Here is a 26,208-nt window from a genome sequence, read left to right as displayed (position 1 = left end):
GATGAATGATGATTGATTACAAGTACTGTGGGGTCATGCTTTTGTTTTTGATTGATTGTTGAGACTTGAGAGAACGAAAAATGTGACTTGAATTGTCCTTCTTACATGGCATCGACTTCCCTCGCAAGCATATTGTAAGTAGAGTCCCTGACTTGAATAGCCACATGCTAGCTGTCGCTCTAAGAATGACAGCTAGACCAAGATGTTGTATTTGTTACAAAACCATAGTCAATCAGCCACTCCTGTAATCAAGATCTACATTGCGTATACTTTTGATTTTTTTTTTTAAAAAATTATTTTTCTCTTTATATAAATTAATGTAAATGCCCAACAAACAAATACTGGCAATATATATATATATATTTAAATATTACATTGCATTTATAATTGAAAAAAAAAAAGTGTAACATCGCAGTTGCAATATCTAAACTAAACTCATGATGGACAAAGTCAGTATCACTTTGTGGGCATAGATGGTCTATTACTGTTAACTAGAATACAAAAATAAATTGTGTAGTCAATTTAATTAAGATCCATCTGTATACAACAACGAGCATGTTGCGTCCATTTGAATTTTATGTCAAATTTATGATGAGGCGACAATCAATACAATGGAAAATGGGATTCCCCTTAGGTGCAACTGTGGCACGATGCCACTGTTGCACCGTAGCCTGATCCTGGAAAATGACACTTTCTTGAGTAGTGCCATGACTTATTGGCGGTTATTACCAAATCCCTTTATTAAGACGAAGAATGCGGATTTCTTTAAATTGTGCAGTGGTTGATATACTTGCATGAAACAAAAAAAACAAAAAAAAAAAGTTAAATCTTAATATGATTTTTGAATTTGAATATTTGAAAACAAAATTAAATTGAAAATATTAAAATCCAATGATTGTATCGTCAAATCAGATGTGAGTCAAGAAGATATTTTAATGATGAAATTAAATGTGCCACGTTTAAGTTAAAAAATTGGAGGAAATTAAATTACTTTAGGGGGTCAAGGTCATAGAACCCGCGTATGACAACTGAACCCACGTAATTTGCAATAATTTGAGTGTCGTATTTGTGTAAGTAATGTATAATAGAACGACACTGAGAGCGGGCACAAGTTAATGAAAATGTTGAAGGGAACCGCGTTAGTTGATGTGCTGAAAAGTTGAAAAAGTCTTCACTCTTTCACCAACACGCTCTTTGTTAACGTCTGAAAGACTGAAATTTTTAGCTGTTATTAGACAACTGTTTTTGGCTTTTGCCACAAGAATTATGTATCTCTAAAAGCACCTTCTAGCTGGACATGGTTTTGGCTTTTTACAAAAAGTTATACGCAATTAGAACTAAATGGGAAAGTTCTACACTTTTGGTGTACTCTACACACACACACACACACACACACATGTTTCATATGTGAAAGAGTACAATAATTATCATAAATTTTATTCTAAAAGATTCATTTTAAATAAGGTGACATGTTAGTGAAATTATGGTGCTTGTATATTTGAGTTGTATGCATTAACATACATAAGCATCAAGTGATGATAAATCATAAATTAGTTTCTCTAATAGAGCCTCATATTAAATCCAATGAAAAATATAATATTTTTTTTCATCATCATTGAATCTCTATTGAGATTATTTATATATATATATATATATATATAGAGAGAGAGAGAGAGAGAGAGAGAGTCATTCTCTAGTGAGTACATGTTGAAGTGAGGATGTTAGTAAAATAAAAAATAAAAAAACACAAATTTCAATATATTGGAGAATATATTTTTAGCTTGTTAATATATTGAAATATGTGTTTTTTTTTTAATTTGTTAGTAGCATCCTTGTTATAACAAAATAAGGATGCTCTTACTATAAAATTATTATATGTGTGCGCATGTGCGCATACATGTGTTCCAATTCAATATCCTATACTTCAACAAAGTTTAGGATCTTGGATTAGATTAATACTACACACACTATTAAACCTATGGCTTAATAGCTTTTTCAAACTTTAATAAATTTTAGGATCTTCGACCAATATATATATTGATCTGGTCTAAGATATTAAGTCACAGCCGACTGTAACTTACTCCTCATACAGGAACAGTATGACGGCGACGACGCCCGCATGATTTTTGTGTGAGGAATAAGTTACAGCCGACTATAACTTAACATTTGCCGTGTGTGTGTTTATGTTTTTAAGTGTATTATAAAAGCAATATCTGCTACAAAAACATATAAGGTTTTATATTCCACAAAAAATATAAAAAGTTGTTGAGTATAGCAAGCATCATCATCCTTGTCATTTTCTATAGAGTATTGCTATTTGAACAACAATAAAATAGTAGGAAGATAAAAATATGCGTACTATTCATTACATTACACTATTGTTATTCTTATATTCCAGTTGTCTTACTGCTGTTCAAATAACATTTTCTTTTTACATAAGGCGAGAGGCAAGCACGAGAAGTCAGAAAACACTGATAACATGAAGTTGTTCACGTAGTAACATGTTTTCTAGTTTCTTGCAAGATTTCTGATTGCGTATTTTGATGATGCGAACGTGGGAATTCATTTTCCCCCATGCAAGCATATTTATAAATATTGGTGCTGCCAATTTATTTTTACTGTTTCCTCCAGTAAAAATCCTAATTTACCAAAAAACTGCCAGCTAAAACAAACTACACTTTTACCATATGATTGCATTGACGTAGCTTTGATAGGGTGGAGGCTGTGGTCTGGTGATGATAAGATGACAATATGTTTAATGTTAAAATTGGAATCAAGATTCGAAATAACATAATTTTATGATTCCAAATATAAAACATTACTTCCCTAAGATTCAAGACTATAAATTCATTCCCCATAAAAAACATTCAATGCGAATGCACACATGGGAATCCTAAATATAAAACGTTATTAAGTGTCTAGCTCTCACGGGGAGAGTTGTGAGTCCCATGACACAGCCCTCCCAATGAGAGTTGAACAGTTGCTCACCAATGAGAGTTGGACACGTGGACTATCGCTCACCATAAGATGAGATCAATTCTCCCCTAAAATAATGTAAACATCATATTCTTATAAATATAAAACATTATTTCCCTAAGATTCAAGACTCAAAATTCATTCACCGTGAATGTTCTCATAAGTGTGGATCAATCTTATCTCCATTTGGCTTAGATTTTCAAATTATGTGGTTTTAAATTGCCAGCGAATCTTGATTGTAATGCCAAAAAATTATAATACAATAATAATTAAAGCAAAAAAAATATAACTTCATTGAATAGTAACTATAGGATATAACTGCAAATTCAAGTAACTAAGAAATACTTCTACGGGGCAACTGCTAAGGTGCTCGACAAATCAAGACCAACCATTTGGCAGGGCTGGTGTGGGTCTTAAGATACAACTCAATATTTAAAAAAAAAAAAAATTGTAGGTTTCGTTATATTAAAGTAGATGCTCCCCCCAAAGGACCCACCAAACCTGACAGGTCCTAATTAGATTAGGCTCACCACCTCCCCATAGAAGAGTGAAGACTCACTCCTAAGTAACCATTTAGTGTCACTCTCCAAGCAATTTCTTTTGAGGAAGGATCTCTCAAGTAGGATTAAAAGCAATAGATCAGTGGAGAGCCAAGCAAATCTTAAAAACTTTCAAGTTTTTATACTATTGCCGCTGCACAGACTTCCCATTAAATGCGTATTTAGTAAACAGTCCTGTGGAAATTTTATAACAACTATGATGTACAAGACTAAAGAGGGATCCAAGAACTGCCTTTTTCTATTTTGGCTGACTGAACCTTGTGAAAGCAAAGTTCTTTCTAGCATCTAATAAGGTTACAGGATCTAGGCTTTATGTACAAATCTTAAGTTTCAGCATGTCCTCCAAGGAAGCAGTCCTGGTCGGGGAGAGTTCTTACTGAAAAGGTTTACAATAAAATTACTGCTACAACAATTATCACAACAACTGTACATATCAAAGCCTGCAACAGTAATGACATTTGTGATCAGAGAAGAAAAGAGGTAAGCTATTTGTCAAAAAAAAAAAATCATGGTAATCACATCCATATTGCCAGTTTGTGACAATGTCTGCAAGTACGAATCACAATGTATGTTATATTTCTTCTTAGATTTCACGTCTTCCAACATGAAGGTTAAAAAATATCTTCATATGCATAAAGCCGTGGATTTGAAGAAATTGAACTACAAAACTGTAAATAATATGTGCACAAAGTTGAAGACTGAAGCAGTCATAGAGTTGCTCTAATAATGATAGGCAGTAGCTGTACATATCTGCTTTCTGCTAACGTAGTTTATATGCTTATGGCATTTAGAATAAAAGGCACAGGGAGAACAAACATATTTGTAGAGGTATCCTGACTTATGCCTAGGTGTCTTAGGAATTCGATCATATGCCAGGTTGCCTTCCAGTGTAGATGACAATTAAATTGATTTACCTTATCCCCCCCCCCCCCCCCCCCCACACAAAAAAAAAACCTATGATTGATTATTGCATTTGATGTTTTATGAATCTAAAAATAATAAGAAAGCAAAAGGGGATAATATGGCCATTAGAGAGCTTGAAATGATGAGCAAAATATTAATGCAGAACGCTTACCGCAATTGCAGAAGCAGCAAGTCCTGATCGTTCCCTTGGATCTTTATGATAATAGTTCCCAAAGTAAAGGATTGTTGCATAATACCACATCAATGGGCATACGAACCCAAGAAGAAAGCTGCAAAAAGGCTTATCCCATGAAAGACAGAAAAAGAAAAAGGAGGAGGAGGAGGGGTGAGTAAACTTACGAAAACCATCCGATTCCACAGCCGAAGCAAGGAAGGGGTTTATCATAAATGCCCAACTCAGGTTCTTCTGCGTCTCCAATATGAACATATTCGCCCTTTTTGTGTTCCATGACATCAGTTGAGGCCCCTGTATTTAGAAAGTATCCTCAGCAGCTTGTCTACTTAAATTTTTACTTCAAAACAGATTGCCTAAGGTCCCAATTAAAAGAAAAAAAAAGGACAATTGCAATAGGCATTTTCAACGATTAGTAAGAAGGTTAATATCCAACGACTTGTTCACAAAATAAGCATCAAGCCTAAAAATTGTTATGCATGAAAATGCAGCTGCGTTTCATGAGTCTAAACATCAACTTTATGCTGAAGCATATTTTAACACAGAGCTGGAACTATTCTGGCAATGCAAAGAAATCTGAAAATAATGTATCGAAATACTGTTATTGGAATTCTATGCATAACCATCAAAATTAACTACTAATACCAAAGTCATACACATTGTAAACAAGCAATTTTTCATTGGGGCAATGCTGAGTTGCCATGAATCTAATAATTATTGATCCCTAAGTTAGAGAATAAAGGCGTAAGAAGAATCTGATTACCCTGGCTCACGTCACCCAGTTGTAATATGTCGGTACCCTCAGCTCTCCTCCCAGCTTAACGAGAACCTGCCACATAAAACACACATGCTGCTAACAGTTATATAAGTTTAGAGATTATGAGTGCCTCAGCTACAAAAGTTACAGAGAAGAAATTGATCTCAATATGAATTTAATTTGGAAAAGTTATGGACACATGTAAACTTGAAGAGGATAACAAAGCCAACCCAAACTAAGATTAGGGAAGTTAAAAACAGAACACAAATAACATGGCAGACCAAGGTTTTCTCAATAAATGTAAACTATTGCTTGTGGTATGGTAGAAATGCCATCTTTTAAATTGAGATCCACTCAACACCCATATGGTAAAAGGATTCGGAGCTATTTTCAGACTTCCCGAAGAATGGGTATCATTTCCATCGACAAGCACTCTCATTTGCGTTCAGCCATATCTAACCCGAAGCATAAAATATAATTATTAAAGGTGAAGTTCTAAATCTCATTCGTAATTGAGTTCACAACATGCAGCAGAACGTCAAAAGAGATAGAACAAATAACACGAAAATTAGCTGCAAAAGGGATCACTATGCTAACTTCAAAGGATCATGCTATAGCCCCTACACAACCAATCACGTAGAAGAGCCAAATCAATCAACTCCATGAATCTCTGCTAAGAGAGGTGAATAACAACAAACTTACCACTCCCTGAATTGCTAGTCGATACACCACACAAGCCATAAAATGCACACAATCATGGCTTCTCTACATTCACTACAAATGTTGTTCACTCCCTCAAAAGTACAAATACAAAAAAAATTTAATTCAATAAAATTTAAGCAACCCATTGAAAAATAAACAAATGAACAAACGTGTGTATAACAGAATCGACAGTGATAGAAACAAGAATAGCATTACTTACAAGTAAAGATAATGAAAATAAATAAATAAATAAACAAACAGAAAAAATTAAACATGTACAAGGAACCCATATCAAAGCAAGGAACTTTAATCAATTTTGACCCACAAATATTAGAACGGAAACGTAATCACTGAATAAAAATACCCGTTAAAAAAAGTCTTTCTTTCAGTAAGAATAAATATATATCTGCATATATATATGAAGAAATTTATCTGCAGCGAGAGAGAATCACTTGCCTGTTAAAGATTTGAAGAGAGCTGAAGCAGCTTGTTGCTGCTGCTGCTTTTTATTTTTCTCTTTATGATACCAACAAATTAATTTACGAGGCTGGGTGGGTGGCTGTAATTTCTATGATTAATTTGGAAATTATAAATTTTGTTGCTGAAATTTAACTCTTACAGCGTTGAGATATGCAACCAAAAAAAAAAAGAGAGGAAAATGGACGTATTCCGCATTTCAATATTTCAGAAAAGATGATGGGCCTCAAAATAATAAATTAAAGTTGGAGTCCTTTTTAAAATTATCATGAAACACATCTTTTTAATCATAGGCTATATCGCCCGAGATATAATGACGAATTTAATTAAATTACAATATCTTTGCACTGATCAATTATGAACCCTCCCGTTTTGAAATCTTAATATGTGATGTAATTAATTTTTTTTATAAATTTAAAATAATTTTGAGACAATAAATAAATAAATTACTTCATGATAAGATTTTTATTATGCAAAAATATATAATAACTTTTTAGAGTAATGCGTCAAAATAATAAATAAAAGTTGGAGTTAAACTGGGGATTTTTAATTAAATATCCTTTAATAGTTTCAAAATTATTGAAATACCCCCTCCATTTTTAGTTTTCATGAATACCCTAACAAATGCGAGTAAAGTCAGAAATACCCTTAATGAATACATCAAATTCATTCAATGAATTGTCTTCATATTCATTTCCTCATTTCTTTCACCCAACTCCATTTTTGCTGCCGATTCTTTCAAAATCTCTTAGAATATCTCAAAATCTCTCATAACTTCTTACACAAATACAATTATGTATTCATTTCTTTAACACCCACTATTTCTTTAAAGGTGCATTGCTTATTAAACAACCCAATAAGGTATGTTAATGTTGTTGGGTTTTAAATTTTTTAATTTTGAGAAAAATTTAAAAATTTTCCTCACATTACAATGTTTTATTTTCATCATTTTTTCTTATACGTAGAAATATATGCAATGTAGGTTGTTTAATTATTTTTTTCAGCAATATAACTTATTTATGGCGAAAATGTTTCAAGTCGTGCATTCTTTTGATACCGTGTACGTCATATAGTTAGTCATGTAGGTCGTGTAAGTAATATAGTCGTGTAAGTCGTGTAAGTCGTGTAGGTCATGTAAGAAATATAGTCGTGTAGGTCATGTAAGAAATATAGTCGTGTAAGTCATGTAAGAAATATAGTCGTGTAAGTCGTGTAAGTAATATAGTCGTGTAGGTCATGTAAGTCGTGTAGTTGCTTGTATATGAAATTTAATATTATTGTTTTTATTGTATCATCATATATGATTTTGGTACGTGTGCCTATTCTCTTTAATGGTGAATGGATTGAGCAAAATGACGAGTATAAGTTCAAAGGTTCAAAGGCTAAAGGGATAATGATACCACGATCGATAACATATGCCGAATTGGTGGAGAAGATAGCTGAAGTTATTGATATAGATACTTCGGAATTCGAAATCACAATGAAGTTCAAACTTAAGACATTTGATCCTATGCCACTAGTTACAATTCAAACCAATGATGATGTGGAATTTTTTTAGATTCCAATTTAATTTCACTTCTTTTTTTTAATAATTTTCGTTGACATTTTGTTCATAGCAGCAAATATAAATTCTTAGCACAAATTAAGTCTTTAAAGAACTAAATTAATCTAATGATTAATGAAAAAATTCGTGTAATTTTAAAGTCACAATTAAACATATTACAGCCATTTAAAAAGTTTTTTTTTTATCTTCAAAGTGCTTTCTTCCTCTGGCCAAGCATACAAGCATACATGAGGAATGCCTGCATATAATTAATTCATGAAATCAATTAAGAAAAAAAATATCAACTATAGGAAATTAATATAATATTATACACATAAGAACACTATTCACAGTGATAAAATATTTCCACTCATAACTAGACATATCATGACTTACCATGGCTTATAATTGGAAATTAAGAATCTCTCTAACTAATGACATTTCACAAGGTAAAGGTATATGCACCATTCCAATTTATTGTGAGCCTAATTAAACTAAATGTAATGTGTAGATTCTATTGACAAGAAACAAAATGTGGAATTGAAGGTCGTGTAATTGTGTAATACAAGAAGATCGTGTAATTGTATAATACATGAAGGTCGTATAAACATGCAATACATGAAGGTCGTGTAAACGTGTAATACATGAAGGTCGTGTAATCGTGCAATACATGAAGGTCGTGTAATCGTGCAATATATGAAGGTCGTGTAATCGTGCAATACATGAAGGTCGTGTAATACACAACCTTGAATCTTACATAACCTTACACGACCAAATCTTGTGTTACATAACAAAATTATAATCAGCACAATCCATTAATTTTTCACAATTTGCATGCAGTAAAACAACTAGAAATTTGTTTTCAAATATGTTATGAGAGACCCACAACTAATTAATCTATTTTTTCAATATAAAACCCTAACTTTTTATTTTTTCCCTTGAATATTAACAAGAAAACTAATTACATGGAATTACTTGTCTCAACTAGTTACATTCTGACAATTTTGCAATAAATGATCAACTCTCTCCGGCGATTATGTAGTGACGAACTATGCTTCACTTTCTCAGTTGTGGCAGCTTCCCCTTCTCAGGCTTAGTTTGCTCGTGTTGAAGTTCGATTTACCATGTATGGAGAATGAATGTTTGTTTCGGTAGAGGTGATGCCGATGAGGGAATTGCAGTATTTATTTGTTTGAGTTTGATAATGGAGGGAATTGCAGCAGATAAATGTTTGTTTGCTTTAGTAGAAAAGGGAAAGGTGTTGTCCGTTGAGTTGAAATGTTTTAAAATGAGGATAACTTAGTAATTTTCTATTAGTTTTTAAAGGGTATCGATGAAAATTTTGGCAAAAACAAATTTTAGGGTATTGAAATAATTTTTAAAGTATGGAGGTGTACCGGGCGCAATTGGCACGTTGAACTGTAACATCCTTTTTTTAACTCTTATAAAAAAAAACCCCATTATTATATTTATAGGACTTATTTTTATAAAAATTATGAAAAGGAACAAACTACAAAGTATTATGATAGAGTTAATTAAATTATAAACATATCTTTATGTAATAAAAATTATTTTGAATTTATAGAAAACCATTTATATCATAAATTAGGATTTCGAAATGGGAAGTTTCACAATTTACAGGCATAAAAATATTTTAATGAGTAATGATACAGCCACAAACTCTTTTACAAATTTATTTTGTACAAACTGATGTGGTATGATAAGATTGGTTGAATTAAATATCACTTGGCCCACGTGATTTGTTTTTATTAATTTATATTTTCATTCAACCAATAAATTAATGATACATCAGTTTGTATAAAATAAATTTATACAAGAGTTTGTGACTGTATCATTACTCTATTTTAATTTAGTTGAATTCGTAATTGTACATCGGGGCAATAAAACTATGCTCACAAAACGAGGTTCTATGAGGACTTTAAAGGTGTGCGAAAAGTTGTGGATCAGTTTAGCCCAGCTCCGAACTCAACGAATTGATGGGATGGGCTTGGGCTTTTGAGTCTTTGGGCCATGTTACAACTGCAAAGTTTTAAGCTACGCTCAGTAAAATACGACATATGCTTATGATTGACGTGGCGGCACAACCCGTTCTCGCGTCTGGTGCAGATTTTTAAACAACGAACAATCGTATAGACTCAAGACTACAGTGTAAATATAGATATTCGATTCGGGTTATTGTTATGCTCGACGGGTAAGGATGGCAATGGGGAGGGGAGGGGGCCAACATCCTTAAGGATGGCAAAATCTTGGTCCGATTTCGGGTTCGACCTTCCCGGTTCTGGACCCATATGTCATTTTCTTTTACCAGACCCGAATATAAATCCGGAATTTTTGCATGTGGGTCTGGTCCGGATTCAACCAGGAAAAATTAAGGTTTCTGAATTCCGGGTTTGAAACCCGGATTGTCTTTTGAATTATGATTAAAAAATGAAAAAAAAATTGGAAACTACAATGCAATCACAAATTAAAACCAATTAACCTTTTTTTTCCATGAAATTCAGGCATGTACACAAGATAGACCCTAATACGAAGGCGTTGCAAATACTACCAACAAAATTCAATAAATTAATAACCTAATATAGGAAGTGGATGCACGAAAATTACAATTAATTTTGAATTGTAATGGCATCAAAGACCGTGGCCCACCCAAATTCACCATGCAATACCATCAAAGACAACCCCCGCCATGGAATATGACAAACGAGAAGCAGATGTGGGCTTAGAAGTGGAAGCTAATCCACTCGATTTTGCAACAGTTGAACGATTGAGAATGAATGGAGGTCGCATCAGTGCAGAGAAGAGGAACACAGCAACTGATGATGATAACGAACACAGCAACTGATGATGATAATGAACACAGAGAAGAGAAAATGGTTGAAGTGATGACGACGACGACTTAATTTGATGAAGAGAAAATGAAATATGGTTGGCGGCCGGCGGATGTGAGATTGAGAAAAGGAATGCGAATTGCAAAATTAGGGTCGGCTGTGCGCATTATTGTTTCCTTCCTTTTTTTTCTATTTATATTAAAAATTATTAAAAAAATTAATATTAAAATGAAAGGTATTCGGGTTCGGGTTTCGGATATACAGGTTCACCCAAACCCTGACCCCGTCCGGATATCATCCGGGTTCATAAAATTAAATCTGGATCCGCATTTTGTTCAATTCCAATACGGGTTCAACCCGGACCGGATTATCCGGGTTCGTCCGGGTCCGGGTTATTCTGCCATCCCTAAACATCCCTGCACCCATCCCCAATATTTTGCATATATCCCTATCTTCTCCCTATCTCCATTAGAATTATTTGAGGGGATCCCTATCTCCTCCTCAAATAATAAGAGGGGATCATCGAGAGGTCCCTAATTGTCAAATAACTGATACATTTTAAAATTTAAATTATAAACTTGATTTAATTATATTAAAATAAAAATTTAAACAAAAGTAAGGTTTGACAATATATCTTACACTAATATTAATCCATTACAAAAATCACAGTATAAAATATAAAATAATCAGAATAATTATCTTCGTCAATCTTCATAATCCTATGATAAAAAGAAATTACTTTTATGTCAATAATGAAATGAATGAAATGGATATAGATACCACAATTAATATTTTTAATAAAAGCATTTACTCTTATACCTTATACTCCTCATGTTCTTCCTCGAGGGATATGACAAATTGAAAGATAATATCAGGTTTCATATCTAAAATAATAAAAATAATTTAAATAATATGACTCATAATCTAAAACAGTTTTGGGCCACGGTCTTTAAATAAGGTTTGGTCGAATAATAATTCAGGACTACAACTAGTTAAGCAGGCTTGAAATTTTTATAGCAGATTTGTATCAATATTTTGATATTTGTTATTTATACTAATATTTAATATAATTTAAATTTTATTATTCATTTATTAATAATTCTAAAAAATAAAATCAAAACTAAAAAATGAATACGAAGAAATGGGGAAATGAGTAGGGGATGTGGATTCTACTTCATTCTCATTCCTTCCCCGAATAAGAAACTGAGTAAAAAAATTATCTCATTCATTTTTCGAATAAGAAATTAAATATAAAATCATCTTCATGTCCTCCCTTAATAGAGAAAATCTCCAAAGATCTCTATTCTCGTGGATATTTTTGCCATCCATATCGACGGGAGCTTCGGACCGTTCTATAATTGTATGGATTTAGAAAGACTCATTTTATAGTTGAAGTAATTTTATGTGAAAAGAAAAGGTACTGAAAATTGACTGAATGATTACGGCCCATAGTAATTTTGTATGGACTTAGTGACTTGAAAATGGGCTGGGCTTGAATGATTACGGCCCATAGTAATCGAAGCAATCATTTTGCTCGAGTAACGATCTCATTCTCACATCACAAAACCCTTAAAATGGGAAGAAAAACCTCAGACAGAAGAAGATTAGAGACGTTTTCTCTCTGAAAGCTAACAGTCACCATGAGAGAAGACGAAGAGACTCGTACTAAGAAGGAGCACGAATCACAACAAGAACAAGAAACGGAAGGGCCCAAGAAAAAGAACAAGAAGAGAAAGAAAGACAAAGCCAACACAACAATTGATGAACAGCCAGAGCCAGAGCTTGAGCCGGAGAGAGTCAAAGCCAAAGTACAGTTCATTCCCGAGCAGCCCAACAAAGCCCCACCTCTAGTGGGATATTTCCCGTCCATCTACAAGCCTGACGTTGACCACCCAGATGAAGAAATGCGGCCGAAAGTGAGAGTTTATAGGAACATGAATGAGAAGAAGAACAGAACTGGGAGGATGGAGTTGGTGGTCAGTCCACGCGACTCGAGCGTGGACTATGTTGGCACTAGCTATTCCGGTGAGGCCATGGCGCCCCAGTTTTGTCACTATGCTGTTGGGGTTCTTGATAGGAATACCCAGACTTTGAAGATTGTGCCCATTGCTGCTAATAAGGTGAAAATCTTGGATTTTCATGGGGCTTTTTGTTTTGTGTGGTGAAGGAGTTTGGGAATGAATTGAAAAAGATGGAATTTTTATTTCTGTTAACGTGTAGCATTTTGTTGCATGTTGCTTTAAACAAGGGAATGGTGAATATTGTTGATATTGGTAGAGAGGGTATGCTTGTAAACACTCAGTCTTGATGTTGCCTAGAATCTCTAGTCAGGGCATTGGTAAAGCATTTGGACTATTTAGAGGGGAATTGTCCTGTTATTGGTTGGTGTTCGGTAGTATCTTCACTTGGCCTAAGTGTATTATACACATTGCTTTCGGATACTTACTCTCACTTGTTAGAACTTTACTTTGTTGGGGTTTTTAATCTGTTTTCAAGTTACCAATGGCAAACTATTTAAGCATTTGTTACATTGGACTTGGGATCATTTAGATTTATAAAGTAGGATTAATGTATAAACCATATTGTGGAGCTTATTTATTTAGATTATGCGGTATGTTTTGTTTTGCAAGAGCAATGTTATGTCTTCGTTTTTTCGTTCCCCACTAGTGTTTCTTGATGTAATTAGGTATGTACTTTACCATTTGATTGATTATTTATGTGGTTTTATTATTGTTGTAGATATTTAGATTGGAGCCAAGAGTTAGAGGGTCAGATGTTGCTGACAAGGACGCAGGAAAGGGGGAGATCTCTGCAGAAGTGCAAGCGAACATGAAGGCAATGCTTGATACACGTTATGGAACAAAGAAGTCTCTTAGACAGGTATATGCTGGCACTTGTCTTTGAGTTATTGCAGATCATCTTTGGCTTTAAAATGCGAATCTAAGACATATTGTTTGTGGTTATACATTTTTACTTTCACATTTGATGAAATTTTCTTTCTGCTGTTGGATGTTAGGTAGATTTTATTGCATAGAGGATGGTTCTACTTAAATATCACCATCACGGTGTGTTAGTTTTGCCAATGCTTCAAAGCTTTATCACCTTGTAAACTTCACATCTTATACCAGCTTACTGTAGAATGTGGATAAGTAACTTGCATGGTTTTATATTTTATGCTAGTATCACATATCTGTCAACTCCCAGCAAATAGCCATGAGCCATTCTCTCACCTAGCTCTCTCATTTCATTTTCGCTCCTGCCTCTATTCGCATCTGTCAGTCAATTTTCATGATTATACATAATGGCCTCATGAGTACTTGATATGTTTATAGCTGGCTTCCTGGATGTATTCTTTCTCCCAAGAGAAATCCTTAATAGATTCTCCACCAAAACACTCCTTTCAAGTTTAATGTTTTGTTGAGTATATCAACAGAGAGATGACTGTAGAAGGAGTTAAAAACCAAGATGAATGTTTTGTACGGTGAAGCTTTTAGTAATGTCATTTGATACAATGATTTGTTGGGTTGACTATGGTTGAGTGTAGTATGTAATAGCTGCTAATAAGTACAAATTCTCTATCTTATTGCAGTCTAAAAAAATGCATGCCCTGAACAAGGAAAATGATCCTGAATCTCAGAAGGATCTTGCACTGAAAATGAAGTCAGTCAAGATTAACAAGGAAGCTCTTGAAAGTACCACTTCTGATACTGTTCTTAATGTCCCGCCATATGATGCTAATGCCACTACTCCACAGCAGGCTTATCCTCTGGATAAAATTATTCTCAAAGGAGAGTGGGATTTCGTACAAGATATTTTTAACCATGTGTCAGCGGGTTCGGAGGTGATAAGTGATGCTTACCCATCTTTTGTTTGCAACAGAATACATAAATTGCGGGAAATTCAGGTGAGGGTGTAAGAACTGCTTAACATGTGTTGCAAACCTGTTGTTAAGGTCCTTATAACAATATATGTGGCCTTCTTAAGTTTTAATGTGTAAGAAATCAGGGATTGCTCTCTTCAGTACTAAATATAGTAATACAATATAAAAGCTATTATCCTAGCACTTGAAGGACCTAAAAGTTAATTCTTTAGGAACCTTTGGACAAGCTTTGTGTAAATCCTTGCAACCGCTATAGAGTGGTGTGTGGCGGCAGACAGTCATTAACCCTAGTCTTCTGACTTTCCCTGCATTGCTGTATACTGACTAGGCATTGCACAGTGTTATATTTTTTTATCTGCTATTGTTTTGTATTTTTATAGGATGATGTAGAGAAGCAGACACTGGCATCTATTTTCTCATACATCACTCATCTGGTGAAGTTCAAAGATCAGCATTCCATGGATGGAGGAGCCTCAGCGAAGCAACATAGAATCCCAAAGATTTTGCACCAGAAGTTTTTGACAAGTTTTTCTGATGCAGAATCAAAAAGACTGTCGGATGACAAAATCCATCTGCTCATTAGTTATGTCTTGGTTCTCACCCTACATGCTGATGATTTCAGAACTAACCCTACGGATATCGCCAAGGATCTGAGGATGAGTGAATTTAAGTTGAGAGACCATTTTGAGAAGTTAGGGTGCAAGCTATTACGCGAGAAAAACATGCTGTACGCTACCCTTCCCGTCCCTCTCCAATTTCCCAAGGCAATTCAGAGGCGGCGACGCTAGATGGGTCAGCTCATTTCACAGTTGTTTTATAGCAAATGGGATGACATGGGTTGGTTTATGGTGATCCTTGAAGTAAGACTTGATTATGATTTCTTAAAAGATATCAGCATCCCTGTCTGAATTCTTTTGCTGCTTTCTTTATCTGGACTGATGTTGTTGTATCTTTTTTGATCATGCAGACATGGGTCAGTTTTGTGAAACTCAAGTTAAAGGAATTGATTCAGTAATTTCTATTCATTAACTGATATGTTTTTGAGAGTTGTAAACAGAAAACAAGCTTATCAACAAGTTCTGCATCTATATTTCTTATTCATAATCAAAAGATCCAATAGCCTAGAAGTTCAAGAGGGCACGATTCAATGAAAGTTGCACAAGATTCAAAACAACATTATAAAGTTCTCTTACCAGCTATAACTGCAACAGCTTAAATTTACATAAAGATATTTAGTTGTCAAGCTGCGTACCCAGATGCTAAGTAAATTATGTTATTAAGATGATACATTTGCTACAGCACATACTAAATTCTATTCTTGTACACACATTAAGCCCATGAGAAAAAGGAATGGACCAAAATATGTATTTCATCATGAGATGTACCATATTCTAATATATAGGTGTATAGACTTGAAGTAGATGGCAGGTGAACCTTATTCAAGATTTGCTCTTGAACTTCCTTTGAGCTTTCAGGTCCACAACAATCACAGAGATGTTATCTTTGCTTCCCTTTTGAAGGGCAAGCATTGAAAGGTATTCTGCTGCTGCTTGAGCTGCAGGATCAATTTCTTTTCCCCTTTCCACAAGGGGGGGAGCCCCATGCTTTTTGTGCCAGAGCAGAATCCGCTTTCGTGCAACTTCACAAGCTTCCTCATTTGTCATGACGTCCCATAAACCATCACTTGCCAAAATAAGGCATTCATCATCTCTTGCGCGCGGAATAAACACGACTTCTGGTTCAGGAATGATCCATGGTTTCAAGTACCTATCACCTGTGAAATACAGATGCAAAAAATGTGTAAACATGACTTGCTCCAGGAATAAACATGACTTGATGTAAGAATCTAATAAAACTGCATTTAATATGTAATTAATTTCCATGTTCAAATAGAATTTAAGGTTATTAACAAAAATTATCTCCAAGTTTCCTTAAAGCAGAGAAATAACACAATGTCAAAGATCAAGTGAACCTACCAATAGACCTTGACATAGCAAGAACACCAAAAACACGGTGCCCATTCCATTGGATGACCTTGCCTCCAGATGCCTCAATCCTTGCATATTCATCTTCTCTGTTTGGCTGCCCAAAAAGAAAAAAAAAAAAAAAAAGAAACAGTCTTAAAGACAAGCTTTCATTCCTGTGGGGCAAAGATGGCAGAACAAAAGCACTTTCTTTACTTTATGATCTACTGATAAAACCATGGGCTCTTTGCCACGACATAAAACTGCTCGTGAATCACCACAGTTTGCCACTATGATATGAGATGAACAGACTAAGGCAACCACAGCTGTCGAACCAACAGTTTCTGGGGCAACAGCCTCGAAAATGACTTCAGAAGCATCTCCATCACCAGCATTCACACTTCTACCTGCTTTTCCCCCAATCTCATCATCAACCTTAAGAAAACAACTGGTGAAGGTTTTTTCCCATTGTCCCTGTCGAGTCACCTTTGTGCTTTCATCAGTTAAATTGTTCTTGATGATTCCAATCTCCTCAGCTAAGGCCAAATGGATTCTCTCACGACAATAGTTAGCAGCCTGCATGAGACCTCTCCAAATTATGGTAGCAGTAAAAATTTTGGACCCATCCAACACAAAGAATATCTAAAATAAGAGAACCAGAATGTATTGTGTATATGTATGGTTAAGAAATTTGATTATTTGATCATTTGGAACATAAAAATAAATTGTAAAACAGAAGCGCATACACACCACTCAGAGTTCTTCAAATAGATAAGGAGTTTAAACATAAATTTAGAAACTACTTTGCCATGTTAAAAAATCCTGGTCAAGCATGCTCAATGGTCCACCACATCAATGTGATGATTTAAAAAAAAGATTAAAAAAAAAAATTTGAACATGCCCATTGGATTCATTCAATCATAATTGAAGCATCATCATCATCAATAATAAGAAAACAGAAAAAAATCAATTAGTTTAGTCAAATGTTCTCGAAGAGGTCTATTACACAAGCAAAAGAACATTTAAATCAGGAGAGGAAATTTAAACTTAAAAAAAAAGGGAAAAGAAAAGAAAAGAAAGACCAAACAAGTGAAGGAAACATCTAGGAGGACAGTTATACCTGAGAACCTCCATGGCCATCATAAACACCAAAAAAGTGACTGGTTAGGCCATTCAAACAGTGGCTCATTCCATCAATAACACGATCACCAATAAGCATTCTGATAGGAATTTTCATGAAACGAGGTACTATAGCAACAGCATCCTCCATTTCTGGTCTTCTTCCGCGTATAGACACAGAACCCCAAAGGGGTATACAGTCCACCTCGAAGACACTCCGGCTAACCTCTCTAGTGATATTTTTCTCAGCAGGCAACTGAATTACCACTGCAGAGGCCTTAAAATCAGATCTATCACAAGTCTTTGCATCCAGGCTCCCTGGAGTAATAAGGACTTCAGCTGTAGGCACCTGCTCAACACTTGACTCTCCTAAAATAATAGCCTTAGCAAGAATTCGACCACTATCAATTTCCACAGAATTTGTCAAGCTTTTCCCTGGATCCAAAACTACCAAACCCTCATTGATAATCCCGTTTGGGTCCGCAATAACAGAAAGAATTTCATCGTCCTCATTTTCCAGAATCACAGCATCACAGGAAATACTACTGCTACCACTCTCAGGAAAGATTTTCAGCAAACCAACTCCTTGACCACCATTTCCTTCTGCTGCCGACAAAATCACCCGGTTAAATTCATTATTATTATCGCTAATATTTCCTTTGGCACTGGGGCTAGATTCTTCCGATGCCAACTTATTAGAATCCGACAACAAGGTTGCTCTATCTGTCACAAACTTAAGCCGTGTGATTTCCACATGGTTTGCATGTCCTGAATTATCAGTCATAGAATTACTAAAACTAAGCGTCAGCGAAACAGCTGGAGACATCTCTTCCATCAATCCCCTCACTGAAAGCTAAAAACAATAACCACTGAATCTCTCCAATTTCACACAATTAATCTAACAATTTTCATCTTCTTCTTCTCCTTCCAGCAACGAACTTGAAATAAAGCCAGCAGCTTTTAACCACTCCTCTTCCATCGTAATAACCCTCAATGATCCACCAATCTGCTTAAAACCTCCACATACACTAACCAAAAATTACACTACCAAGATCAAATTAAAGATGGAATAAGTTAACATGAACAAGATGCAAAGCTTCATCAGATCTGGTGTCAGAAAATGGATCTAATTCATCTAAAGATCTAATTCACTACCAGCCTTGAGTTTCCAAAGATAAAGCCAACTAAGACTTCACTAATCAAATTCTTCCAAACTTTCCTAGAAAGAATAAACCAAGACTACCCAAATGTTATCGCGATTAACAACCCTTAAATACACCATCAAAATCAAGCCTCTTTTAGATTAAAAAACACAACAAGGGAAAGCAAAAGAAGCAATGAGAAGAACCTAGGAAAAAGTAAAACCACACCTACATATAATCACAAGAAAAACCCTAAAAAGTTGAACCTTTATTTATTTATTTTTTTCTCACATGTTAAACTCGAGTTTTCCTGGATCTACGGCAACTCAGATGAGCCTTTCTTGAAAGACGAGTCCTTTTCACCTTTTTACTCTTTCTACCGATAAAAAACCAAACCCCAGATAATCAACAACAAGAATAATTGTCCACACAGATCAAAAGATTCAATTTTTACCATCTCAGTATCCTAAAAATCTGATCTTTAATCCCCCCCCCCCCCCCGGCCAAAAAGAAAGAAGAAGAAGAAGAAGCAGACAATGAAACAAATAAATAAAAAGTTAACAAAATAAATTTCAGAACACTTACCAGTTGAAACTGCAGAGACTTTTGAGTGTTGCTAACAAGGTCTCCAGCAAAGCCTCTTAAGGCTAGATATTTTTTTCTTCAGCTTCTTTTTTGCTCTGCCCTGGATTAGAGGCTTGCAAGAGAGAGAAAGGTTTGTGGGAAATGCTTTTTAACCATGCACTCTTTGAGGTGACACGTATACGTGTAATTATCTTACATCATTCAGTGAGACATTGAACCAAAAAGGGCAAAAGAAAAAAATAAATAAATAAAGAAGTAAAATTGCTATAGGTCGGGGCCAGTTCAAGTGTAGCTGCTTACATGAAGACAACTACTTCATTGGTTTTTCATGAGACAAGAGGAACACGTGTCTTCTTGTCTGGTATGTCACAAGTCACAGGCAGTCCAATAATGGCATTTGCTGTTGTACAAACATACAGCTAGCCTCTGTACAATTCTTACAACTGATGTTGTGTTTTGTGTGCGTCACAAATCACAAATCACAATCTCTCTCTTTCTCAAAGTCATACAGAACGGTTAAAAAAAAGTTGTAAAGAGGGATCTTTCTTACCCTAAATGGGTGAAACAGCCGTGAATGACAGGCTGTGAGAATAATCACCAGGTGACATAAATCAAACCAGTACTATATAAATGGCTGTGTACTTGTGCAGTGCGTTTTGATTGAATAAAAAGTGGAAGTCATTTCATTTCTTGATTTCATTCATTAATTCTTATACGTTTATGGAAATAGGGTTTTAAGAGTAATTTAGTAATGTTATAGTTTTAGAAATAATTGTTGTTATAAGTATTAAATTTTAATGATAAAAGTGGTAAGTTTTAAAAAATCCCCGAAGCATGTATCCTAAGTCTCTTTAAATTTAATGATTTTATTTTTTAATTAAATAAATATAATTTTTGAGTTCATTTAAAATATATAAAAATATCGCCAGAATCTATTTTAGGATAAGATGATTTTTTAAAAGTGAATTTAAAAAAATTGTCAAGTTTAACTTCTTAAAATAACTTTTAACCCTCTCGATAACAATTCTATTGAATATTTTTAGTAGCTCAAAGATAAAATTTTTAATTTAAAATTTAACATCTTAGTTATTTATTTATTTATTTTTGAGGATATGGTTGGCAACGAATTGGAATTTAATGAGTTGAATTGGCTTTTTCTCTAAACTATTTACCTTCTGATTCTCTCTCACTCTCTTAAAAAAAAAGAGAGAACTTTTGTCCAAGTTAAGCACTAAACCATTCTAATGGGGAGGGGTTTAGGTTATTTTAGGAGTAGAGAAATAAAATAAGCTATTATTAAGATGATTTTAATCTATAATTAACATATATTACCAATTTTTCTGTTTTAAAATAAAAAATACAAAAAAAATTGCATGACATATAAGTTGTCTAAAATAAGTAAAAGGACAGCTAGCTATAGTAATAAGTTACATAACTCTCCTAAAAACTCTCGAGTTCAAAAAGAAACCATAACTACTAAAAAAAAAAAATTGTTTAACTATAACCAATGAGTATTAATTTTAAGAAGTTATGGTTAAGGTGGGATCACCAAACCCGCTGATTCACTATTAGCGGTTACTACAAGGAGAAAAAGGAGTTTTGATAAGTTATTGAAGAGGGTATGTGTTAGTTTTTCCCTTCAAAATCTTACTAAATTAAGTGAATATAAGTACAACAAATTCGAAAAGAAAAGAACTATCGTTTTTCTTTTATTGTTTCAAGGAAATTCTACCCTTTAAGTCCATAGTGATGATGTCCGTGACAATTTTATGGAAGTTTAATGTATTAGAATCTTGAATTCCAAGCATAAAACGTTGGCTTTACATGGATTTTTGGGTTTTGTAATAGATATTTTGGATGACTTTGGTTAAATCATTTTCAAAGACCAAAAAAAGCTCTGCAAATGCAATCACTGCTGTTGCAATAGATGCAGATAAGAGCAGCCAATATGCAGTGAAATGGGCAGTCGATAATCTCTTGAACGAAAGCTCGCAATATGTCCTCCTTCATGTTCGAAACCATAGCTCGAATCCACGTAAGTATTTTTCGATCTTGTTCATTGTGTCATTGTCAGCAGCATCACCATGATCATTAATCTTAAAAGGGAATTGAATTTCCTTAGAGTACAAGTAACTTTTATAGCAAGAAATGAATGGTTGTATCATGCATTTGTGTTTGACTTTTGTTGATGGGATTCCAGAGGAATTAGAAGCTTCTTCTATAGGAGGTCGACCAGCAACAAATGATGAGTTGCAGAAGCTATTTCTTCCATATCGAGGACTTTTTGCTCGAAAAAGGGTGAGTAATCAACTTGACCTTTGGGATCTTAACACAAAACTGGAGCAGCAAGAAGAACAGGAAAAGACAATCATCTTAAATGGCTTATTAAACCATCTTATTTTGAATCAGTCATGCCTTTCTGCTGTGATTGTATTAGTAGACATCTATTACATTGCTGTTTATAACAAAATGTGAGTAAATTTTCAGATTCTGGCAAGAGAGGTTGTCCTCCAGGACATTGATGTTTCCAGTGCACTGATTTATTATGTCAAGAACAACTCCGTTGGCAACATTGTCGCTGGAGGTTCCAGCCGGAATCTTCTTACAAGGTTTTTCTTTTTCCTTTCTGTTTCCTATTATCTTTTCTTTCGTATTCTGATGCGTATCACAAACACATGTACCTTTGGCGATTGTCTGCATACAGGAAATTCAGAAATTTGGATCTGCCATCGAGCTTACTCAAATCTGCACCGGAGTCTTGCGCAGTATATATTATATCTTCCAAAGGAAAACTTCAAAGTTCCAGGCCAGCAGCAAGCCAACCTCAGATGCTGTCTGGTGATGCCTTGATACCCAAGCAACCACCTCTAGGGGAACGCCCCTCTGTCATTCAGCCTGATAGCCCAAGATCTGTTGAGATAGGCAGGTAAAAGTTGTTAAATGTCACTGCATTACTTTCCTGGTAGCTGGGTTATTTAACTAAGATTTAAACCGCCAGAACTTCCAAGCCCCTTTGTGTTAAAAGTTCATTGCTTCCCTGACTCATGTCTCTCTGTTAATGATTCTTAATTGATCTTGCAGAAGTGATTATAGCTGTGACAGTTCAATAAGCAAAGTCACTGACAGAAACTATTCCAGCACTGATAACTCACAGAAGGCCAAAAATGGCAAGTCTGAATCAACTTTCCCAATTGTTTCATCAATACTACCAGCGGATAGCCACATGCAAAACTCATTTAATTCAGAGTCAGAATCAGATATTAGTGATTTTTCGGTGCCCGTTAGCTACCAATCAACTGAAATATCTGAGAATATAGATTTCTCCTCTTTATCTAAGAGTTCCAAGGACCATTTCCCTCAAAGCCCTGTAAGTGCAACATCAGAAAGATAAAATGGGAAATTATAGATAAAGAGTTTCAATTATATGCTTTTCTACCTTTTGCAGATATAAAAAGATATATGAAAATCTACAGATCTATAGTAAGAAAATATGTTATCAAATCTCTAACCTCCTTTACTTGACGGACTCGACAGAAAGGCTTGGAGGCTGAGATAAAAAGGTTAAGGCTTGAATTGAAGCAATCCATGGAGATTTACAACTCAGTAAGCAAAGAAGCTGTTTCCACAAGTCAGACGGTAGGAGAGAACATAACTTCAGCTTGATCAAATAACCTTGCAATTAGTCCTTTGCAATGCAACCTAAAAAGCTCTTTTTATGTTACTAGGCAGTCAAGCTTCAACAGCGTAAGAAAGAAGAGGCTTTAAAGTTAGAGGCCAGGCTTGCGGAAGAGGCTGCATTAGCTTTGGTAAAGTCGGAGAGACAGAAGACCAGGGCTGCCATGGAAGCAGCACTAATGGCACAACGTCTAGTAGAGTTGGAGGCCATGAAAAGAGAGATTGCAGAACTAAAGGCCATGCAAGAGGAAGAAGAAAAGAAGATAGTAATGGAAGCAATGGCTTACAAAAATGTTAGGTATAGAAAATACACTATTGAAGAGATTGAAGCCGCAACAGATTACTTTTCAATCTCTCGGAAGATTGGTGAAGGGGGATATGGTCCTGTTTATAAAGCCCAGCTTGATCACACATCTGTTGCCATAAAGGTCTTGGGGCCAGACATATCACAGGGACCGAGGCAATTCAAACAAGAGGTATTTTCTATTCTTTAATACAGCAGAAATATAAGCATGTAAGAACTATTGGCAATGGAACCACACTTTATATGGCATTACTTTGTTTGGCATGCCAAATTATTCAAAAAGCCACTGAAGGCTTAAATTCATGATAAACTCCTTTTATATCAACTTCCTATTTCAAACATTTATCATAGAAGAAATAAGATGATACATTAACAGATGAAAGAACACAGCGGAAACCCAAGTGTCAGAGAATCTATCTAACTCTTCCTTTTCTTGTTTTCCCATAATGATTTCTTCTTGAAGGTTGAGATTCTAGGCTCCATGAGACATACAAATATGGTTATCCTCCTAGGTGCCTGCCCAGAGTATGGCTGCCTTGTGTATGAATATATGGAAAATGGCAGCTTGGAGGACCGGCTTTTCCAGAAAGATAACAGTCCCCCAATTCATTGGAGCATTCGTTTCAAAATAGCTGCTGAAATTGCCACTGCCCTTCTTTTCCTTCACCAAAACAAACCAGAGCCCCTTGTACATCGTGATCTCAAGCCGGCAAACATTCTTCTGGACCAAAATTATGTGAGCAAGATTAGTGATGTGGGTTTAGCCCGGCTAGTCCCTCCATCCGCTGCTGATACTATCACTCAATATCACATGACAACAGCAGCTGGTACATTTTGTTATATAGACCCAGAGTATCAACAAACAGGAATGCTGGGTGTGAAATCAGATCTGTATTCATTAGGTGTTGTGCTATTACAATTGATTACAGCAAGGCCTGCAATGGGTCTAAGCCACCAGGTTGAACAGGCCATTCGGAATGGAACATTCTCAGAGTTGCTTGATCCAACAGTGACAGGTTGGCCTGTAGAAGCGGCTTTATCGATTGCCAAATTGGCTTTGCAGTGCTGTGAGCTGCGGAAAAGGGACAGGCCGGATCTTGTTTCAGTTGTGTTGCCAGAACTGATACGATTAAGAGACCTTGGATTCGAAAATGCAGAAAATAAGAATGACAACATTGTTGTTACACCAGGTCCTTACAATTCTGTTTCAGAAATGAAACAGGTAAGTGGGAATAACATGAGAAATCACTGATGTCACTTGCATGTCTGCATTTATACACATTATTCCTCTCTGGCCCAGCAATCACTCATAATAACTTGCACGGCAGTATCCCATTTGATCACATGAAATAAATGGACAATTCTCCTCTCTCCCTCTCAAGCAATGCTTATCAGACAGAGAGAAGTAGAGAGAATGATTAATTTATACTAATTAAACTTCCAAAACTCAAAACATTCCGGGTATATGTTTTCAATTATATTTTATGATTATGTATAATCAGGAAGGAATGAGAAACAATCCTAATGTGGAAATGCAAATTCAACGTAGATCAATATACGAAGCCGATGGCAGCGGATTAAGTCAATGACAAGGATGTGGGGATGCAACATTACCACCAGCAAATCCAGACAACTTCCACCTAGACAGAAAAAACTAAAGAAACTGGACAAGCCGCAGTTTGAAGGTTGTTTGTCGCTTGTCAGTTGTTCACCCTATGCATCAAATCTCGTAAGTTGTTCACCTTATGCTTCAATAAGGCTAAAAAGAATCAAATCATTTTCATAAAAAGTCAGAATTCTTGCAGTAAGACTGTCAGTCTGATGACATACCGCATTAACTTGCTAGACAGTCTCTGTGGAAAAACTAGATTTTCACAGAGTGTGCTCCTGTACAATAACCTTACTTGATTGCCAATAGCTTCATGGAAGACATCCTATGGTAGAGGTATTGTACATTAAACATAATCTATCAATTCTAAGTGTAGAACTCATTGTTCTTTTCATCCTCCACAACTCTTTAAGTTGTCAGATTCCTTTTTATTATTAATAATATTATTATTGTGGAGGGCTGTAGGTGGTAGAGATCCATGCAAGATTCCTAGTAAATTACAGATAAGAACAATTTCAACTACAATTTTCCTAACTGCTGGGCACTGCTGCCTTGAAATAGAAGCTAAGATGTGTGTGGTTTCTTTCAGATCACAAATTTGCAGAGTGATCGGCCTATTCACCAGAACATTGAAACAAGAGATAAATGAGATAAAAACATTGCAGTTAAATAATCTCAAAGTGATGTTGGATTGCTGAGTACTTAGCACTTATAACTTTCTCTTAGTTTATTATTGATCTGTTGTCCTAGCACAAGTAACAATCACAGACATGGTACCCATAAGTGAACAAATTGATGGCTGCTAGAAAATATCAAACACAGCCATTCAATGCAATGTTAGAGATAGAACGTCAATGATACGAGAGAGAGAGCTCAAAACAAAACAAGTCAAAGAAAATACTAGTATGATTGACATATTTTAGGATTTTAAAGCATTTATCCATGTATATATTTATATTCATACAGGGGT

The 26,208-nt window shown here is 35.1% G+C and overlaps 4 protein-coding genes across 8 annotated transcripts; 2 read left to right on the top strand and 2 right to left on the bottom strand.

The window, feature by feature from the left end:
• Positions 1 to 3,321: 3,321 nt before the first annotated feature.
• LOC18037419 (60S ribosomal protein L18a-like protein) lies at positions 3,322 to 5,466 on the bottom strand. 2 transcript variants are annotated; one of them, XM_024180008.1, is made up of 4 exons: positions 5,396 to 5,466; positions 4,800 to 4,926; positions 4,612 to 4,729; positions 3,322 to 3,976 (listed from the first exon to the last, which is right to left on the bottom strand). In XM_024180008.1, exons 2-4 carry the CDS (start codon positions 4,907 to 4,909, stop codon positions 3,923 to 3,925), a joined length of 282 nt encoding a protein of 93 aa, XP_024035776.1. In that variant the 5' UTR covers positions 4,910 to 4,926; positions 5,396 to 5,466; the 3' UTR covers positions 3,322 to 3,922. The 2 variants fall into 2 exon arrangements, with proteins under 2 accessions (XP_024035776.1, XP_024035777.1); XM_024180009.1 differs by having other exon boundaries at positions 3,322 to 3,912.
• Positions 5,467 to 12,527: 7,061 nt separating this feature from the next.
• On the top strand, positions 12,528 to 15,893 carry LOC18036939 (DNA-directed RNA polymerase I subunit RPA49). 2 transcript variants are annotated; one of them, XR_002904574.1, is made up of 5 exons: positions 12,528 to 13,080; positions 13,700 to 13,840; positions 14,550 to 14,864; positions 15,221 to 15,700; positions 15,808 to 15,893. XR_002904574.1 is itself a non-coding variant. In XM_006426534.2 (4 exons), the coding sequence occupies exons 1-4, from the start codon at positions 12,601 to 12,603 to the stop codon at positions 15,626 to 15,628; spliced, it is 1,344 nt and encodes a 447-aa protein (XP_006426597.1). In that variant the 5' UTR covers positions 12,528 to 12,600; the 3' UTR covers positions 15,629 to 15,869. The 2 variants fall into 2 exon arrangements, 1 of the variants encoding a protein (XP_006426597.1); XM_006426534.2 differs by having other exon boundaries at positions 15,221 to 15,869.
• Positions 15,894 to 15,906: 13 nt separating this feature from the next.
• On the bottom strand, positions 15,907 to 19,844 carry LOC18037418 (protein phosphatase 2C 16). Of its 3 annotated transcripts, none has more exons than XM_006426537.2 (5): positions 19,651 to 19,844; positions 17,925 to 18,967; positions 17,021 to 17,380; positions 16,817 to 16,922; positions 15,907 to 16,614 (listed from the first exon to the last, which is right to left on the bottom strand). In XM_006426537.2, the coding sequence occupies exons 2-5, from the start codon at positions 18,756 to 18,758 to the stop codon at positions 16,280 to 16,282; spliced, it is 1,635 nt and encodes a 544-aa protein (XP_006426600.1). In that variant the 5' UTR covers positions 18,759 to 18,967; positions 19,651 to 19,844; the 3' UTR covers positions 15,907 to 16,279. The 3 variants fall into 3 exon arrangements, with proteins under 3 accessions (XP_006426600.1, XP_006426601.1, XP_006426599.1); XM_006426538.2 differs by having other exon boundaries at positions 17,925 to 18,951; XM_006426536.2 differs by lacking the exon at positions 19,651 to 19,844 and having other exon boundaries at positions 17,925 to 19,569.
• Positions 19,845 to 21,507: 1,663 nt separating this feature from the next.
• Positions 21,508 to 26,205, top strand: LOC112096782 (U-box domain-containing protein 52-like). Its single transcript, XM_024180479.1, has 9 exons — positions 21,508 to 21,685; positions 21,851 to 21,948; positions 22,138 to 22,259; positions 22,355 to 22,576; positions 22,732 to 23,017; positions 23,185 to 23,286; positions 23,376 to 23,801; positions 24,093 to 24,851; positions 25,179 to 26,205. The coding sequence occupies exons 1-9, from the start codon at positions 21,508 to 21,510 to the stop codon at positions 25,413 to 25,415; spliced, it is 2,430 nt and encodes an 809-aa protein (XP_024036247.1). The 3' UTR covers positions 25,416 to 26,205.
• The last annotated feature ends 3 nt before the right edge of the window (positions 26,206 to 26,208 follow it).

The sequence above is a fragment of the Citrus clementina genome, unplaced genomic scaffold (genome assembly GCF_000493195.1).
Source record: "Citrus clementina cultivar Clemenules unplaced genomic scaffold, Citrus_clementina_v1.0 scaffold_7, whole genome shotgun sequence".
NCBI classification, from domain to species: Eukaryota; Viridiplantae; Streptophyta; class Magnoliopsida; order Sapindales; family Rutaceae; genus Citrus; species Citrus x clementina.
The sequence above is the reverse complement of the archived record's forward strand: the minus strand, read 5'-3'. Positions and strand labels throughout refer to the sequence as shown.

Coding starts and splice junctions, on each gene's coding strand:
- LOC18037419 (XM_024180008.1), bottom strand. CDS start 4,909: ATGGAACACAAAAAGGGCGAATATGTTCATATTGGAGACGCAGAAGAA. Junction 4,730..4,799: donor TGTGGAATCGGATGGTTTTC/GTAAGTTTACTC, acceptor GCCTTTTTGCAG/CTTTCTTCTTGGGTTCGTAT. Junction 3,977..4,611: donor TTGCTGCTTCTGCAATTGCG/GTAAGCGTTCTG, acceptor TTACTGTTGCAG/GCTTTGATATGTACAGTTGT.
- LOC18036939 (XM_006426534.2), top strand. CDS start 12,601: ATGAGAGAAGACGAAGAGACTCGTACTAAGAAGGAGCACGAATCACAA. Junction 13,081..13,699: donor TGCCCATTGCTGCTAATAAG/GTGAAAATCTTG, acceptor TTATTGTTGTAG/ATATTTAGATTGGAGCCAAG. Junction 13,841..14,549: donor CAAAGAAGTCTCTTAGACAG/GTATATGCTGGC, acceptor ATCTTATTGCAG/TCTAAAAAAATGCATGCCCT.
- LOC18037418 (XM_006426537.2), bottom strand. CDS start 18,758: ATGGAAGAGATGTCTCCAGCTGTTTCGCTGACGCTTAGTTTTAGTAAT. Junction 16,923..17,020: donor TTTTATCAGTAGATCATAAA/GTAAAGAAAGTG, acceptor CTTTTTGGGCAG/CCAAACAGAGAAGATGAATA. Junction 16,615..16,816: donor TGCTATGTCAAGGTCTATTG/GTAGGTTCACTT, acceptor TGTATTTCACAG/GTGATAGGTACTTGAAACCA.
- LOC112096782 (XM_024180479.1), top strand. CDS start 21,508: ATGACTTTGGTTAAATCATTTTCAAAGACCAAAAAAAGCTCTGCAAAT. Junction 21,686..21,850: donor AAACCATAGCTCGAATCCAC/GTAAGTATTTTT, acceptor ATGGGATTCCAG/AGGAATTAGAAGCTTCTTCT. Junction 22,260..22,354: donor AGCCGGAATCTTCTTACAAG/GTTTTTCTTTTT, acceptor GTCTGCATACAG/GAAATTCAGAAATTTGGATC.